Source organism: Callospermophilus lateralis, chromosome 12 (assembly GCF_048772815.1).
Source record: "Callospermophilus lateralis isolate mCalLat2 chromosome 12, mCalLat2.hap1, whole genome shotgun sequence".
NCBI classification, from domain to species: domain Eukaryota; kingdom Metazoa; phylum Chordata; class Mammalia; order Rodentia; family Sciuridae; genus Callospermophilus; species Callospermophilus lateralis.
In genome coordinates this window covers 85,765,765-85,785,186 of record NC_135316.1, presented here as the reverse complement: position 1 = coordinate 85,785,186, position 19,422 = coordinate 85,765,765, and the positions used below count along the sequence as shown (strand labels likewise).

The window sequence follows — 19,422 nt, the reverse complement described above, 5'->3', positions numbered from 1 at the left end:
TGAGATCCATTTTCCTCATCTGAAAAACGGATATTATTTACTTTAGTAGGGTCAGGGATGTAGAAAATGGAGGCTGTTATTTTGTACCTTTTATAAAAGTAGGAAAAATTGGGGCTCATTAGAAAAAGTGTTGTCACACTTATTTCCTGCCTTTCTCAAAAGAAAAAAGGATGTCTCCTAGAGTGTTAATGGTTCAGAAAGAAAAACGAAAATGAGGAACACATGGTACTTTTCAGAGACTCGAGATTTCTTACTCAAATTTAATCATAATTGCATAATAAGAATGGAACCCTGCCCTCTTGTATCTCTTATTGCTAGATTTACTAGCTTTCATCTGAGAAAACAAGGGAGGCTTTAGTTCATATCCTTGAATGCCAACCCAAATGTCTCATGTTTCTGATAATGTTCTTTGGGGCCTTGAACAAGCTAGCAATAAAAGAGATGGATGACTGTGGATTATTCATTCATCAGTTTCTATCTTTCAGAATCTTTAAGAAGAGGTCTTTTTTTTTTTTTTTTTTTTTTTGACTCTTCTCTCATAAACTTGGTTGTTTTCTCTTGGGTAATTTTTCTTGTCTTTGAAATGTCCTGTCACATGTCAATGGAATGACTTGCTCTTTGCTCACAGCGCTCCCACTGGCCACTGTCACACCCCACACTGGAGTGAATGGCGGACAGCATGCGAGTCCTAGAGCTTGATTGGGATGAGTTGAGGCTGCTCTGGGCAGAGCCCAGGACATCAGGGTGGAGCCTGGGCCTGGCCTGACACTTGGACCTGTTCCTTATCTGCATTTTTTTTTTTTTTTATTAAAACACCAGGGCGAATGTTTGCAAATGTTGTGCAATAGAAGTAGCAGTCTTGCATAATACTAAAAAAGTTGGCATGAGGTTTACAGGCAATGAAAACAACTTAGGCAATGTAAATTGTCTTCAGCTGAAGTACCTGATAATTAGCCACATCTTATTTTTTAATTCATAAAAACCTAACTTTTTTTTAGTATATAAAAAGTCAACTCTGTGATACTTTAAATACCTAAAGTGACATTGGTATGTTTAAACCTCGTGTTTATCTTAAACATCCCTGTGCCTTATTTAGGAACCTTAGTGAGCTTATCAGTCCTTCAGAATCAGGGAAACTGTCAGCTGAAGATTCTCACTTCCCTGGGTCTTGGGAGAAATTCCCCAACTTTTCACTTTTGTGTATCACTCTTTTCATATCCTGCAGTCAGTCGCAAGACATGTTTATTCACAATGTAACAAGCAGAAGAATTTTTTAAAATTTTCCTGTTTTAGAGGAGAACATCAATGTTCAAGGCAATTGACAGATTTTGTTTCATATATTCATTAGTGGTTTGGATAATGGTGATGAGTTTGTAAAATCACTGAGTCTAGAGGAGAAACTACATGTATTGGATTCAAGTTGCAAAACAATTGAGGTAAATTTAATCTTTCAGTATAAAAATGAAATTATAAATGTATCAGAAGAAAGTAAAATATAATGTTGCTATAATTTGGAGGGAAGGTAAAGAAGGACTTTATAATTGGGACTCCCAGAACAAAAATCATGATGGAAAATATTGGTAGAGTTGAATTCTGAGAACTTATATCACATACATACCACACTTGTGTGCATGCACGCACACACACACACACACACATACACCTCACACATAAATTGAATGATGAAGGTATGATTTGGTATATTTTGGCATTTTTTAAAACAAAAAAGTAAATGATAAACAAACAAACAAAAAAGGTAAACATCTTTGTAAAGAGCTCTTACAAAAAAATAGATGGATCCATATGTTAACAACACACAAACAGCAAATTCACAATGGAAAAAAAATGGCTAATGAACATAAACAAAATGTTTACTCTTCCTGGGACCAAAAATTTAAAATTTAAAACAATAAAATTCTCCAACCTAATAGGAAAAAATAAAATAGAATGAAAATACCCAGTGTTGTTGGCAAGGATATATGGAAAATAAGCACCTTCATATGATGGCATTGAGAATTTAAATTAATACAACCTTCTGGAGAGCAATTTGGCATTATGTATCAAACTGCTTTTAAAACGGCATAATATCTGACTCAGCCTAGGGATGAATTCCCAGCAAGTAATTGAACGAGTTGTCAAAGATCCAAGCACAACAATTTTTCTAAATCACAATGTTTTTGTTTATAATAGTGAAAAATAAGAAACAGCTTAAAATATTGACAATATAGGGTCATATATATCATAATCAACTCATAAAAACATTACCAATGCTATGAAAAATTTAATAAAATTTTATTTAAGAAAAATGCATATACACTAGTGAATACATGCACACACACATACCAGGGGGTGTGTGGAGAGAGTAAGAGAGTATGTCACTGTTCTTAATGCTTTTTACATAGCAATGCATTTAATCCTCACTGCTTTATTATAGTAGGGGCTATAATAAAGTCCATTTCACCAAAGAAGACACTGAGGCAGAAAGAGGAAAGCACTTGCCTGAAGCCAGATAGCTGGCAAGTGACAGAGACAGGATTCAAATCTAGGTCCTGTGCTCTTGAGTCCTGGCCGTGGACTAACCCTGCTATCCCAGGTGAGATAACATCCTCTCTGTGCTCTGCTTGACACGGGTACAGGCTTGGGAGACACACTGGCCAAACATCGGTACTGACCTTGGGTAGGGATGATTGGAGGGGTTTTTCTATTAATTAAAAAAACGAAATCAATATTTTCTAATTTTTCTGCACTTAACACAAGTTACTTAGTGGTAAAACATTACAAGTTTTTTTTTTTTTTTTTTTAAGTTGAAAAGTTGAGGAAATATTTATTCTTCCCTGCCATCCTGTTCCATTCCTTTGGTAATTTAAAGGTCACAGTCAAACTAAGGAGGCCTGGCTCAGCTTCCCTTAAACACAACTAAGCTAAGTCCTTGATTGTAAGCCTCACAAAAAACACAATATGTGTGGGAGGGATTTTTGCTTTTTCCATTTCATTTCATATCTTCCTGAACATTCTGTGCCTGTCAGTTTTTTCTCTAAAGCAATTATTCCACAAGGCCCAGCATTCCAGAGACCTGACGCCCAGACCCTGAGTTCAGGCGCATGGTGTGAGGCCCATCTTCCCACCACTGTCAGCCTGGCGTTGCTTAAGATCCTTGTTATTTACGCTCGGTGTTTTCTCAAATCCCAGAGGACACTGGTGTGAGGAAAATTCTTGTGTTTTTTTCCCCCTAATTCAACACAATTGTGCCTCTTGAGATTGTAACAAATACCAAGAGGGACTAGAAATAGTACAGTGTTTCCTGGTATTAAAATATATAAATTTTTAAAAAGAGAGGACCATAGGAGTTATTTTTTTTCTGAAATTGGCATCAGCTTTAACAACTCCTTGTTCTCCTTTGGAAGGAGGTGGACCTAATTAGATTCTTCAGCATAATAATGATGGTGATGGCTGCTATAACTCTCTGGAGACCGGTCCTGGGCCCTACCTCATGCAAAGTGCTTTGCACACACTAGTTTAATGACTGCTCTTAGCAGGCACAGGCGAGAGGTAAGGGCATTCCTACTTTTTGCAGGGCCTGATGGTCCAGTGGCTGGACCATAGTCACAGAACTCAGAAATGGAAGACCTATAACTCAGGTCTGTCCAGTCTGCCCAAGTTCAGTCTCTGCCTGACCATTGAGAGACCAGAAGTAACTACTGATGATGTGGAGAGCGAGTGCCACTTCCACTCCTCTACCCACCCGAGGAAGCACCAGCGTCAGAGGTGTGATCTGTGTTGCGTGTGGAATGAATGAATGAACGAATGAATCAATCAATCAATCAATTCATGCATGAACAGGGCCACCACCAAAAAATGTCAAAGACTGTGGACAATTAAAAAAAAAAAAAAAGACGTGAACATACTTTATATACAGAGATAGAAAAAATTGTGCTCTATATGTGTAATAAGGATTGTAATGCATTCCACTGTTGTTGTGCATTTAAAAAAATAATAAAATCAATAAATAAGAAGACCAGTATGTAAAGTTACTCTTTTTTAATTTAGAAAAGATATTTCTCTTAAACAGCGGAGTAGGAGGTCTGGGTATTGGTGGTGGCTCTGATTCTCTTTTGGTCTGAAGTCTCTTAAACAGGAAGGTCCTTGAAGTTCTGGAGAGAGAAGGCTACGAGTGGTGTAGAGAAGGAACAACTCATCCTAGATCCCAGTCTGGACTCTAGAGCAGGGAATAGCAACCGTTTTCTGGAAGGGGTCAGGCAGTAAGTGTTTTAGGCCTTGGCAGCTAGGAATTCTTTATTGCTACTCTGCAGTTCTGCCTCTGTAATATGAAAGCAGCCATATGCAAATGAACATGTGCCGCTGTACTTCAATTAAACTTTATTTATGGCCATTGAAATGTGAACATCAAATAAATTTTATGTCATAAAATATGACTCTTCTTTAGATTTTTTGTAGGGGTGCTGGGGATCAATCCCAGGTCCTACTCATGCTAGGCAAATGTGCATACGCTCTGCCACTGAGCTACACTTTTTTTTTTTTTTAATTTTTGCTATTTAAAAATGTAAAAAAAAAAAAAAAAAGAAATTCTTCACCATGGTCATATAAATGCAAGCAGCAAGCTGGGCTTGCCTGGGGACTGTAATTTGCCCACTGCTGCTCTAGAGGCCAGGCACACAGGAAGAGGGACCTGTCTTTCTTTTCTTTTATGTTGGCTCAGCTGCTGCTGTGGATAAATATTTGTGTGCCCTCAAAATTCATATGTTGAAGTTAATTACCAAAGCGATGGCATGAGGAGTTGGGGCACTTAGGAGGTAACCGGGTCATGAGGATGGAGCCCTTATGATGGATTCAGCACCGTTATAAAGGAGGCTGGAGGGCATGCGAGGACACAGCTAGAAGGCTCCATCTGTGAAGCAGACATCAGCCTTTGCCAGACCAGGTCTGCTGGTTCCTTGACCCTTGATTTCCCAGCTTCCACAAGTTGAAAATGTTCCTGGTTTTTATAATGTTACCCATGTCTAAGGTGTTTCATGAAAATAACTCACACCCTTGGAATGGCAAACTTTTATGAAAAGTACTCCATTGTCCCATTTGTGTGACTTTGGAAGCCCTCTATGTATCTGTTTGCTCTTCCAGAAAATGGGGGTAAGAATAGTCCCTAGCCTGAAAGGGACTAGATTAAATAAGATCATCCATTGAAAACACATAGAATGGCACAGAGAACTCTCACTAAACATTAGCTATTATATTAGCCATTACCATTATTACTCTTGTGGTTGGTGCTTTAACATGGATGCAGAAAGATGTCAAACCCCTACACCAGCTTGGCCCATTTGTTTCTTCCAGGTATAGCAATGATGTTGAGGGCATAGTCGGAGTCCCCTGGGTCCATCTCTTGTCCTTCCCAAATTGCTCGTTTTAGAGTAAGAAACTCTTAGAGTTTGGAAGGGATCTCAGCGCCTTCTGGTGTACCCCCCACCATCCAAGGAGGGAATTTTATCTGCAGCTGTCATTACAAAGAGCCAAGCTTTTGTTTTGCATTTTTTAAAATAAGATGCTAGTCAGGTACTGCTACAAGAGGAGACACAAGGAGAAGTTCAGAAAATAACAGACTTTATTATACTCACAGGTCCTAGAGATGGGGCCACAGCAGGCCACATACAGCCAGCCAGGTACAGTCACATGGGAAAGACACCAGGATGGTCAGCAGACAGCAGACAACAGTGAGAGGAAGCTTTGGTCATGGCCTTTATTGGCTTCTTCTCCAGAAAAGCAAGGCAGGGCAGGATAAACAGTTTAGGATGGGTTAGGATAATTCTGGCAGACTTTGGGCTCACTAGACTGGTTTCTAGTTGCCTGGCATCTGGCCTTGGAATGAGTAAGGCAGAGGAAGATTGCCATCTAGGGTATGTGGGGTAACTAGAGGAGTTCAGCTCTGCACTGGTGAGTTTTCATATCAAAGATACGATCCCGAGACAAAGGCTGAGTCCAAAAAAAAAAATTGAAAATATTTACAATATACCCTCTTAAATGAAATTTCAACTGCATCTAACCTCATTAAGATCCCTGGACTCACCCTTGGTTGCTTCCCATACCGAACCAACACTTCTGTACCTTGGACTTTACTGCCTTCCACCCTGGCATTCTCCTACATATCTGGTTGTCCTTGTGTCCTTTATCACTTCCTCTAGAAGTTATTGACCACTTGTAGCTGGCTTGACTTTGAAGTCCCTGGAGACAGATGAGCATGGTGAGAACATGAGGTCAAGAGAATAATTCTATAAAACGGGCCCACGTGCTTTCTTTGCCAAGAAGCAATTTACCCGTAGCCCTTCCTGGCCTGAGTGGACAGGATATGTCACATTCCTCAGAAAACTACCCTTCACTGCAGGAGAAATGTAGGCCCCCAAATAATGTTGGTAAGAGGAACCCAAGTTATGCTGAAGGAGGAGACTTTTGTGACCCGATCTTGGAACTCTGGGAGGTAAGGACAGTTCCTCCTAACCCTAAAATCTGTAAGAATGTATGGTTAGAAATCCAATTAGGATGGGCCAGCATGGACCAAGGGGACCTAGAGTTGTCATGAGAGCGGGGACTTAGAAGTCTGATGTCACCATGCTGTCAGCCAAAAGTCAAGAGGTGGATCTGGCTGGGACACTCTGGTTTCTTCTCTAAAACTGGAGTGCAGGAGAGGCGTCGGTCCCTCTCTTCTCTGAGGGGACCCACTTTCTTCTTTGAGAGTGTCCCCTTTCCCTTCCTATCCCTTCAGTAAACTCATTCCTGTTACTCTGAGCAACATGTCTGAAATCTTTCAGACCTGATCACAGGAATCGGGGTTTAAAGAGGGAGTCTTCACACTGCCTCAGTTTCTCGGAAGGCCCCCAGCTCCATGACACAGGAGACAGACCTTAGTCACCTTTGAGTCCCCACCTCCTTGCCTATGCAGGCATTCAGCCAGTGCTTGTAGGACCAAATGGTACCCTGTACGCACACTTGTCCCTCACTGACCGACCCGGTCTTCTCATTTGCATTTCCTTTGGACTTTCTCCATGAGACACTCATGGCTGTACCCGCATCCTAACCTACATTGGCTTCAGTGTCCAACCCACCAGCAATTAAAAAACGTAACGAGGGTGCCAAAGAACATACGTAAATAGGGGTCAACCTCCTGGCCTGGGAAGGCTTCCTGATGAACGCTGGAGGAGTGTTTACTTGGGATGAGAGAAAGCAGTGAACTCAGAGAATGACAGCCAGAGCCCAGTGAGGTCAGCACAGAGGGAAAGAAGGAGAATTTTCTATTCTAGTTCAGCCATGACTAAAGTCGTCAGGAATCAGTGCAACGATTACGGATTTGAACTTATTTGCATGAATAGATCTCTTTGCAAATCTGGGCCTTTATTTCCCCATATGTTCCTACTTAGGTTTTCACAAAACTTCAACAGTTACAATCACAGGAAAAAAAAAATGATCCAAAGCATGTTCAGTAGATTTTGTTCATTTATTTAACAAACACGCAACAGTACATATTTATGCCAGGCAACTGTTCTAGGAACTTAATATGTAACCATGATGCGATGCTGCTTATCATACATTTATTCATCCATTTAAGAAGAATAAATTGGATAACTTCTGTGAATCCACATTGTGCCGGGACCAAAAAGGCACTAGATGTAGTTATTGGTGGTGTTGTTTTCCTCTCTTGGGTTTAGCGGGAGAGAAGAGCAAGCCAATCAATAACAACATTTGTAGTAGACGGAGTGATAGCAGCAGGCACAGTGTGGGTCAAGGAAGGGGGACAGTGTGAAACAAGGAAGGGGGACATCTAATTTAATCTCTAATAGATGATGTTTAAACGGTCTTAAAAGATGAGCGAGGGTTTGTAAAATGAGGGAAAAGGGGCCACAACGCAGGAACAACCTGGGCCCAGCATTGAGGGAAAGCCAGTTTACCTTCCAGAGGACGGTAGGCAGGTCACGTTCCACAAGCCTCAAGCCCAGGGTGTGTATCTGAGGGTGAGGGGGAGTCTTGTCAGCTTGGGCTGCCATCATGAAGTACCAGAGACTGGGCAGAAAAAAACAAAAATCAAACAAAGTCCTGGAAGCTGAAGGTCCAGGATCAAGGTGCAAATTCTGTTTCTGGCTGGCCTATGGCTGCTTCACACCGTATCACACGTGGTCTTTCTTCTTTGTGCCCAACCCCTCTGGAGTCTTTCTCTTCTTATCAGGACACCAGTCCTATGAGATTAGGTCCACGCTTTTGACCACATTTAACCTTCATTACTTCCCTAAACCATCTACAAATACAGTCCTATTTTGTAGCCCTGGGGGTGGTCAGAGCTTCAGTACACGAGTTTGGAGGCAGGGGGACCCCGTTTGGGCATGACACATGGGGAGGGGGATGGAGAGCAGTGAAGGCTGATAAGGTAGCTGCTGAAATAGTCCAGGCAAAAGAGACAGAAGACTCAACAAAATCAACATGAAGGAGTGGGAAGGCAGCAGGAGATGCCTGAAATTTTTGGAAGCCAGAGCCAGCAGGTGGAGGCTGCCAGTTGGCCGCAGGACTGGGGTGGAGTGTTAGGAGGACGATAGGGGAGGGAGGGGGTGGAAGGGAGAGGGTTCACTCTAGGATGCCTTCAAAGTTCTGGGTGGAGGCATGGAGATGCCTCCCTGGAAGAGGAACCCAGGAGAAAAAGAACTTCAGTGGCAGGAAGATGTCCCCTTGGAGGTGCCCTTGGAAAAGCACGGAGAGACTGGGCAGGGAGCTGGGTAGATCGGTCTGAGGATCTGACAAAATGTCTGGTCCGGAGCCTGGGGAATCGTGGGTTTTATGGGTCACTGGAGTCAAAGGCTTAAACAGAGTCACCTAGGGAAAGGGAAGCTGGCAGGAGGATGGAATCCTGGAACTCAGGAGAAAGATCAAAAGACAGGGAGCTGACACTATGAAGTGAGGGTGTGCTATGTGTCAGGCACTGTGCTAGATGCTAGGCGTGGGCGGTCGCCTCACTGAACTCTTACAGAAGTCCCTTGACATAGGCATCAGGCACACAGTGAACATGACACTATGTGCCAGACGCTGCTCTGAATGCTTTGCAGTAGCTCATTACATCTTCACAAAGCCTGCTGTCTACACAAGAGGAAATGGAAGCCCACGTGAGTGATGTGTTCAAGGTCAGAGAGCTAACGTGGAACTTGAACCCAAAGCCTGAGCTTTTCACTGTGTTGCTATTCTGCTATTCTGTGTGTATTGCACGAATTTTAGAATTGAGTAAAACCAGGATCAGAGAGCTTGAGAAATTTGTGCAAGATGGCTGTGGCTAGCAAATATCAGAGTCGGTTTCCAACTTTAAAAGCTTTGAGCTTTTTTAATAACTTGGTGCAACTTCTTCCCAAGCTAAGGGAGGAGAGAATTGCAGGGACAAGTGTGTTAAAACAGAAAGCACACGTAAGATTTGACAACACGGAGGCTACTAGCACTACATAAGGTGGGTCCAGTGGTGCCATGGGGGAGGGGTCAGGGTGTAAAGTTTTGGGGAATGAACGGCTGACAAGGAATGTAGACAATTCTTTCAGGGAGTTTGACCACAGAGAGAAGAAAAGACATGGAAAAATAGCTATAAAAAGGAACGTGGCATGTAAAACTATATAAAGATGAGAAAGACCTATAGGTATTTGTGTGCTGAGAGAGAACAGAAGAATGAAGTTACTGTGGCATGGAGTTGGTTTCCAAGCTGTGTGTTCAGTAGACTTCAGTCAGGGTCTCTGACTTTGACCAACTTTGAGCCTTTCAAAGCTGAGATGCTGAGCCTGTGAGTCAGGGATGACGCTAAAGCACAGCCAATAGCTGTTGAAGTCCATCTCGGCTGGGACTGGGCAGGGCTCTGTAGTAGACTTGACTTCCTTGACCTTACTAATTGGGAAAGTAAGTTTTGTAGCCATCATGTTGTTGCTGAGGGTATACTCTACCAATTGATCACAGATGTGTTGTAAGCAAAATAGATTTTAGCATCGTGTTTGGGTATGGAGCCAGAAGATAAGCTTATGCTGATCTGGGCATTCCCTCTGTCATTGAAGATGAGGGCAAATCCTCTAGTCACTTCCATAGATTCAATAAAGCACTTTCCCTGGAACACAGCAGATGCTCAATTACCATCTGCTGAAATAAACTAAAGTGGGTTCAAATTCCTATCCTATCACTTATTAGCTAGTTTGTATATTAAATTTCTCTCAAAAACCCATATGCTAAAGGCTTGCTTCCCAGTCTATGGTGCTGTTGGGAGGTGTTAGAACTTTAGAGTGGTGGGACCTAGGGGAAGGAAGTTAGGTCACTGGGGATGTGCCTGTTATCATGAGCCAGCTATGCCATCAACATGGACCAAACATGTTTGCGCCTTTCCGCAATGTCAGAATTTGTTGAATAGCAATAAATTCACAGGTTATTCCATTTCCATTGGTGGCAGTTCACCAAATACTTTGTGGGTCACCTAAGTGTCACAAGCTGGGCAATTATAAGTTCTTTTATTCCAATCTTAATTTGTAATATCTATAATACTCAAGAGTGTGTATATATATGTTACAGAAAGGTTAAGAAAGGATTAAGGCCACTATAAAGATTCAGGAGGCTAAGGTGAGAGTAAAGACAGATATAAATACAGAGAGTCACTGTTGGTGGTCGGGTAAGTTTATGAACCAGCTAGCTTTTCAGGTAAAGAGCTGTTAAAGCACAGGAAATGAGTCTAGGTCAAGGTCCAGAAGGATGGCAGTTGCAGATCATCAGCTTGAGATGTCAGCGTGGAGTGGGTCCTGCATAGTTGTCATAGGTAGGAGAAACCATGCTCTGTTGAAGCCCCAAAACAGAGGTTTGGAAATTCATTGCTGTGGCAATTTTCTTGGGCAAGGCTCATGACAGGAAGTGACTAGGAGATTGGGTCAGGGTGCTGCCATGTCCAGGGGTTCAGGTGCTCCTCCTTTTATGGGTCTTGAATGAGGGGTTGTGGTATGTTCAATAAGGTCTTGGGCCTGGTTTTTCCGGTCTGAGTTTGATACACCCATGCATTCATTCATGTACTTCTGATTAATTCAAAAAGTTCACAGGTGGCCATTTTTATTAGCATGATTGGTTTATCAGTTTGTGTTTATGGTTGTGCCAGGCAGATGGTCGTTTCTTACTTGTACAAACGAAGTGTGGAGTCATTCAATCTCTACACCTAAACTCAAAATGGAGTCGCTGATGGCAAACTATTGCTTTATAGAATAGAGTAGCACAGTTTAGGCATAATCCGAGAACTATTGCTCTGTACATTGTGGACTAACTCAAAGCAGGGCACAACCTGTTTTCCATAGTCTTGAAAGAGATGTTAAGACCCTCTTCCAAGTCCCTTCTGGTCTTTCCCTTCACTTTCTTGATGCCATGAGCTGAGTAGCTTTGCTCTACTGTGCACTCTCTGCCATGATGTTCTGTCTTGCACAGGTCCAAAAGCACCAACATGTCAACCGATCATGAACTGAAACCATGAGTCAAAATAAGTCTTTCCTTCTTATAAGTTATTTAACTCAGCTATTTGTTACAGCAACAGAAGGTTAACTAATACATACCTTTCCACTTCTCTGGAAGCTAATGACCCCATCTGTGAGCTAATGACTTTCAAATCTCAATCACTAACCGTGCCATCTCTCCAAAAGTCCAGCCCTAGCTAACTAGCTAGGTGCCTCCTGGATTCTTCCACTTGGACATATCATAAGTAACTCAAAATTACAATGTCCCCACCTGAACTCATTGTCTTCTCTTCACAAACCTGCTCCTTTTCTCAGAACACTACCTTCATTAATGGTAGCACCATCTGTCTATGTACCCAAGAGGAAGACACTAAATGTCATTCTTTCCTCCCTTCCATTTATTTGCTTATGAAACCCTGCTGACTGTAGCTCAAAAACGTCCCAAATTTGTCATCTTCATTCCCATGCCTTCTGTTACTTCAGACCTTCATCATTCTTGCTAGATTATTACATCCATCTCTAAGTCTCTCTTCTTCCTTCAATCTTTTTGTTTGTTTCAAAACAGCCAGATGGCCATAACCAAATGTATCTGTCTTAACTTGGGCATAATTATATTATTTTCTTCCTTAGAAACATTGAAATCTCCCCATTGCCTTAAGAACAAAATTCCTAGACAATTCCAAGTGCCTGTCATAATCTGGCCTCAACTGCCCTTTCTAGTCTCACATGTTATACAACTCACCTCTCTCACTCCGAATGGACATGTGTTCCACTTTAGCCACTCAAAATTTCCCACTCTTCTCCAAACAGAACATACCTTCTCTTTTGTGTAGAACTGGTCCAGAATCTTTCCCAACTTCTTATTGAGGGTGCTCCTTCACCTGGAAGCTCTCCAAAACCATTCAAAGTCCAGCCCCTGCCTCATCTCCCCTGAGTATCTGCACTGGGCCCCCCCTGGCAAAATCAACCATTCTCTAGAACAGGTGAAGAGAATGGAGATCACTTAAGTATTTGAGATATGGCTGGACTTTCATTCAATTTAATTAAACCTAAATAAGGGACCATGCTGGAGGCACCCAAAGACAAAGATATTTTCTAAATTTCACTTAACTTTTGGGTTCTACCTTAGAGATCTAAATCACAGTAATTTGGGAAGCCTCAAAACTGGGCTAGATTCTCTTCCTATATTGTTTATGTTTATTTGAGGCACAGACTTTTCAGTTAGTGCTTTCTTCAGTTGTTGGAACACTAGCTGCCTCTCTATTAGACTGTACCTTAGGGGATGGCAGGGATTGTGTCTGCTCATTCTAGTCTCCTCAGAATTTAGCTTACTCTCTATCCACTATTAGATGCTCTGGAAATAGTTGTTTAATTAAATTGAGTGACATATTCCTCCTTTCATAACTCAGGAGGATAATGAGCACCTAGCTAGCCCTGAAATATTTATAGACTGATTGAACAAATGCAAGTATTCCGGGACTCAAGGAGTTCATAGACTACTGGGGGGCAGGGGAGGAGCAAGACATCTAGGGCCCTTCCAGCTCCAGTCTGCGGCACACATTGGTCTCGGGTCCATCAGGAGGGAAACGAGAGGCAAGTGGTGAAGTTCATGGCGCATTCGCTCGGACCTTATCGAAGAGCGAAAAGATGATCAGTGGAATTTCTTAGTGGGAGGAAATCTGGGTACAGGAACCAGAGTCAGGAAAGTCTGAGAGGAAGAAAATGGAAAGCATGATCTGGAGCCGGGAGGGCAGACAACTGAGGCCGAAAGAGCAAGGAGGGAGGACAACTCCAGCTAACAGTGGGTCTGGGCTGGGGATGAAGCTTCAGTCCTGCTCTGGGTCAGCCCCTGGGTCCCAGAGAGAGGGTGGGCCGGGGACTGTGAGCCGCCCTCCAGTTGGTACCAGAGGGGTGGCGCCTTAGGAAAGGGTGGGTGCTGCGCGCCGCCCACTCGGGGCCAGGCCAGGGCAAGCGGGGAGCTCTCCCCACCCCTGTCCCCCGCAGTGTCCTGCAGGCAGGGCGGGGCCCAGCGCGGGGTTGAGTAGCTGACCCCGGAGGGATGACTAAGTCTTGGCTGCGAGCAGGCAAGACGGGGCTGGAGCGTGCCAAGTTATGAAACTCGGCCCCCAGTGTCTGGGGTCGTGCCGGGACCGGGAGGGGCGCGGCCGATGCCTGGAGGGCCCATAAAAGGGGCCGCGCGGCGCGGGGACCGCTTTCTGCTGGCAGCGCTCCTTGCGGGCGGGCGGCAGCTGGGGACAGTCAGCCGTCCCGGCGGACAGAGGCTACCTGGACGGCCACTGCGCCCAGACGCGGGCAGGCAGACAGAGCGATCCCTGTTCCAGCAGACGCCGGCAGGACGCGGGGCCCTCTCGGGGGACAGTCAGGTGCGGGCTGGGCTGGGCTGGGCGGGGCCGCGACGCCACAGGTGGGGGCAGCTCCGATTGACCCCGCATGGCGGCGGCGGCGTGCGAGCCGATGGCCAGGCCGAGTCTGACCTCCATCTCGTCGGGGGAGCTGCGCAGCCTGTGGACATGCGACTGCGAGCTGGCCCTGTTACCTCTGGAGCAGCTGCTGCGCTTGCAGCCCAGCGCCTTCCAGCTGCGCAGTGACCAGCTTGTGGTGCCAGGGCCGGAGGAGCCCGCGGTCGCGCGCGGGGGCTTCAATGTCTTTGGCGACGGCATAGTGAGGCTCGACGGGCAGCTCTACCGCCTCAGCAACTACATCAAGAGGTGGGTGACCTTGCCGCGCGTCCTGGCCAGCCGCCTGATTCCCGAGTACTTCTCTGCTCTATCTTGGTTCCTGGGAGCCCTAGCTATCCAGTCTGCCCCCAACCCCGCCTGGACCCTTCCCGTTTTGTGCTTCTTTATATGTTCTCATTGCCAACATCACCTAGAACCTGTAATCTCTCCCCACCTTGGCTTTTCTGCCCTTTGAACAGATATTTTGCAGCTGTAACTTGAAGCAGAAGAGCACCAGGCCCAGCGCGTGGGGACGTGCAGGGTGAGGGTGCTGCAGATTCTCTGGGTCCCCACCCAAAGCACATAACTGGCCATTGCTTTTTCCATTTTGGCTCCTTAACAAGGTCAGATGAGCTCAGATTGAGGTCACACCCTGAAGGGGATGTTTGCCGTGCAAAAACTCACACCCTGGCGTCAGTCTGGGGGTGTGAGTGTGGGGTGGGGAGATGCACAGTTCCAAGCACTGCTAGCTTTATCCAGTGAGAAGACCCAGTGGGGAAGCCCGCAGAAGTTCAAGGTTAGGGTTTCATCAACCAACCAACCACCCCACCACCCAACCACCCAACCATGGTGTGGAAGGAAACCAAGCCTGGGGAAGTCCTGCCCAGGGCTGTTGAGTGGGCAGATAAATTATGAGGAAATAAGTTAGCTTCCTGGAGTCTGGTGCAGAGTTTGGGCCAGATCTGCAGTCTTAATTGAGTAGATGTGGCCAGAATGCTGAGCTCTTGTGACCAAAGTGACTGAAGCACTTGGGCAGACCCCAAGTTGGTAGGGGATGTGCTCCATCTAGCTGAAGCGGGCTTTGTGTGGCGGTGTTATGGGTGGTGTGAGGACAATTCAAACGTAATTCTATGTCATCTCAGGCCTTCAAGGGTCATCCTGTGGAAAGAGATTGCAAAGCCCTCTTCTATTCATGCTGTAGGGCCCAGTGCTCCAAAGAGCCAGGTGGTCTGCAGTTTGAGAGATGAGTGAGCCAGCCAGCTCTTAGATATAATGCCGCTCTGGGAAAGAGCACTGGGCACACTGTGTTTGGGATGGAGCAATGAGGGGCAAACACAGAAAATGAGATATTTTGAGTTTGTTCTTTAAAACTGCTTGGTTGGGGGAATCAACCTTGCTTTTTCCAAACAAAGATAGTGAGGGCTTTGAATGCCTGAAAAAAGTATTCGGCAGCAAGAATTTTTTCATTTTTAGTGAAATGAAAATTCCAGTCCATGAGCAAGGGATAGTGGGAGGAACTGAGTCAGAAATCAGATTTACAAAAATTTAAAAAGAAAACAATCATTTTTTTTTGGAGAAAAGGGTATGAATATTTTTAATAGGCAGAATTAATTGAAGCCATAGGGTAAGGCTTTTGAAGAACCAACTGCCCCAATCTTAGCAAACAGTGCTACAAAATTTAGAAACAATTTTGAAGTCTGCTTTGAATTCCTCCTACAGAAAAGAAAACTAAACAGCAGTGGTCTCTGGGCAGTTTAGCGTTTAGAATCAACACCTAGGCCACAATGACCAGGTGACACAGACTGGGATACAAACACTCCACCCAATTGTTCTGCATCGGATAAGCTGGTTGGTCAGTTGTGTGAGGGCTTTTACACCCTGGGAAATAGCAAGGAGGCTTCTTCCCCTGGGGGACACACTATGGCAGGGGAGAGAGATTTTATAATTGTTGTGCAGCCCTAAGGATGACTGGGAGGGGATTTGGCCTAAATGGAGAGAAACTTCTAGAAAGAGAGGGAGGACTAGGTTATGTGCAGAGTGAGAGAGATGTTTTGTCCTTGTGAAACTGGAGGTGGGGAACGTACTAAATTAAGATATCTGAAGTTACTATCCCTCTGATCTGCAAAAGGTCCCAGTTGTCTTTGGGGTTGCATAAACTTATTCCCTCACACACACACCACACACACCACACACACACACACACACACACACACACACACACATCTCCATCTTTCTCTCTGCCCCCATTTCCTTTCCTCCCTACTTTCCTCTCTCTTCCTTTTTTTTTTTTTTTTCTTCTTCTCCAGCTCTGGCAAGTTTTATTAATGAAAATACCTGCAGGATCACTTTTCACCAGTCTGTTCAGGTGTACTTCAAAAAGCTCAGAACCATCTGGGTCAGTGTCAGCCTGGGTACATCCTCCATACTATTCTCCACATGCTGGGCGCAGTTCCATCTCCTTCCCTCCGTGGTGTGGGAGGCACCTGCGTCCAGGGCATAGCACTCTGCAATTTCTCGAGGCTGGGTAACTGGCAAAGATGATCAGTCTGGCTTTGCCTGTTCTGGTACCTTCAGAGTCTGCTTGTCCCCCAACGTGTACTTCCACTTGTCTTAATGAGCCTGGAGTCCATGGACTCCACAAAGAAGCTTCTTTGTGGCCACCCCATTCCTGCCTCAAGTGTGGGATGGCCTCCAGCCAACAGTGGCTTCCTAGGCTATCACGGATAGAGAATGGCAAAGCGCTGGTTCTTAGACATTTTGGGTCATATAGTTTTTGAAAATTGTATGCAGACTTTCTCCCCAGAAATTCAGATGAATTCCCAATGTGTATTTGGGTAGTTCATGAGATCCTGGGTTCAGGTTCAGAATCCTAGCTCTATTAATGAGGATTAATTAGGATTCTCCCTATTTAACACGTATTCTTGGTGTAGAATAAGCCCCTGGTATAATCCAGGACCTCCAAACTATGTGCTGTACCTTTCCCCCAAAAGGCTTTGACAGTCACATGATTTTCTTGCTCAGAGAACAAGAGGATGATTTTGGTCCTACTTAGATTTGTTTTCTAATACTTACTCATTCTTTCTAAATACATACCTGCTAAATAAACCATGGCGCCCTAGGGTGATGGGATGATTTAGTAATGGCCACCAAGAGCTATAAAGCTCCCTTGAGAGCCTGCTTTAAACATAGTTGTCTTCCTTTGCAGCATTTGTGGCAAGATCTTTATAGTTATTTCTTTCTCTTTCAAGCTCTGGACTTCCATCCATGTTATCACAAAAACCTGCTCAGAATACCTGATGTGTGTAATTCTTATCCAATAAGCTATTCATTCAAAGTCCAATTCACCATTAACTATCTTGCGAGCACACACGTGCACATGTGTGCATGCATCCACAAGCACATTCCCATCCTTTTTCCTGTAATGCAGCCTCTAAGTGACATGTAACGGCCACATCTGGCAGAGAGGACCTCTAATTCCTTCTTTCGGATGGTGCCTTGGCATGAAAGAGGTGGCTTAAGTAATCAAAATAAGTGCAAGAATCATAATGGTGGCGGCTAGTATTTACTTGAGTACCAGGAAAGGTGTAAAGTATATTTCACAGATATTATCCCACAAAAGTTTACAAAGTCAGCACTATTTTGGTTGCTATTTTTTATCGACAGGAACATTAGAACTCAGAAAGGTTGGGCAATTTACCTAAGTAAGATGCTGGGGGCCATAGACCCAGGCCTTCTAAGTAACCCTGTATGACTGCAAAGCCGATGCTTTCAGCAAATTGCCACTACCTTGAAATAATTCTGCTTTCTGGTAGCCCACAGCAGCTTCTCACACTTCTGGAGCCCACAAATTGATACCTGGGATTCCATTTTGTATAATCAGCCTAAAAGAGGGTGTAAGTGCTCAGGTTTTAAGGATGACTCTTAAGAGCCCAGATGTAACCTGTTGCTGCCCTCAGCCGTGGCTGTCAGGGAGATGGATGACAATCACAAGGCCCCCCAACCCTGGGGCAAGCTGCCTGGGCAGAGTACAGAGCTGGAATTGGGCTTGTGCTGTAAAGTAGGGCTAGAACATGCTCAGATGGGAGCTGGGTGAAACCTCACCCCTGCCTCACAGAGGGAAGTGCCTGGCTCCGTGTGCTGGCCCAGGCCCTGTTGTCACAGCTCTGGGTGGGGCTTGAGGGTGGGTGCGCTGTCCTGTAATCTCTCCTTCCCCTGGAGTCTCAGATGTGGAAAACTGCCCAGGGCAGCAGCAGCCCCTTTGCAGGACACTTCATGACACTGATGAAATAATACCCATCTGTGTATTGAGCTGTGATTTTTAACAAGCGTCCACAGGAAGTGGGGATGAGTATGAGTGTTGGGTTCTGCACTGTTCCAGCTGAGTGAGCCTGGGGACAGAGTTAATCACTCTGAATCTCTGTGTGACTCAGTTTTCCCAGATTTTAAATGGGAATAATAATCCCCCCAACTTTACCAGGTTGTTTGTGTAATTCAAATGTGCTGGAAAAAACATATAGAACTGGCACATGCTGACAGATGTTAGTTTTTATTTTATTATTAAGTAACTCCATAAGCCAAGTGTTTTGTCCATGTTATTTAATCTGCTAGCCTCCTCATGGAGTATCTTTTGTTAGCTCATTTTTATAGGTGGAGAAAATGGATCTCCGTCAGGCTAAACACTTCGGGGGTGGGGAGAGGTGCGGGTCTTGGAATGAAGCTCAGGTCTGAAGATTCTGAAGCCATGAGCCATGCCACCTCTCCTGGCTTCCTTCCTCTGGAGCCTCGCTCTGACTTCCTGCCACAGCCTGGTCTACTTCCTACTTCCTTCCTCTTAGCTCACCTTGTCATTGTCTGATGCCTGCTTGTCTTCTTGGATGCAGCCAAGTCCCCAAGGCTTGGCTAAGCTGTGACTCCTCCTGGGGTTCTTTCCTCCCTCTTGCCCAGACCTTGGTGGTGTGTTTGGACTAACAGAACACTCTCTCTTCGAGCATCTGTCTCACCTTAATAAATGGCTCCCACTCCAGGCCTCTCTCCCTTGCTCCCTTGCATTTAAGTAACCAGGACCCAACCCACTGGAGCTTGGACACAGAATACAAGGAACTATATATATATTTTTTTGGCATTTGCACATTTGAAGGATTTACCAGTTTGTAAGTCTCTGAGTGGCAGGAATTGTGTCATACACCCATGTTTCCCAAAGTTTAAATAAGCATGCAAGTCTCCTGGGGATCTGGATAAACATAAATTCTGATTGAATAAAACTTAGAAGGTACCCAGATTCTGCATTTCAACAGGCTCCCAGTGACGCTGGTGTTTTTGGTTCAAGGATCACACTATGAGCAACAAGGTTTTATACATCCATCATTTTATACTGAAATGGTATATTTTATCTGTCTCTCCAATAGAATATATGGCTCTTGGACATAAAACTGTTTCTTTGCTCATCTTCATATCCTCAGAGCCCTACACAT

At 44.6% G+C, this 19,422-nt stretch overlaps 1 protein-coding gene across 4 annotated transcripts in view; it reads left to right on the top strand.

The window, feature by feature from the left end:
- Positions 1-19,422, top strand: part of Medag (mesenteric estrogen dependent adipogenesis) — a 45,782-nt gene that overhangs the window by 13,277 nt on the left and 13,083 nt on the right. For 2 of the 4 annotated variants that reach the window (XM_076872186.1, XM_076872189.1), the window contains exon 1: positions 13,615-14,221. The exons of the other annotated variants lie outside the window; for them this stretch is intronic. In XM_076872186.1, the coding sequence (XP_076728301.1) occupies positions 13,944-14,221 (278 nt within the window). In that variant the 5' untranslated portion in view covers positions 13,615-13,943. Of the gene's footprint in view, positions 1-13,614; positions 14,222-19,422 lie in introns of those variants that run through there. 4 annotated transcript variants of the gene reach the window in all.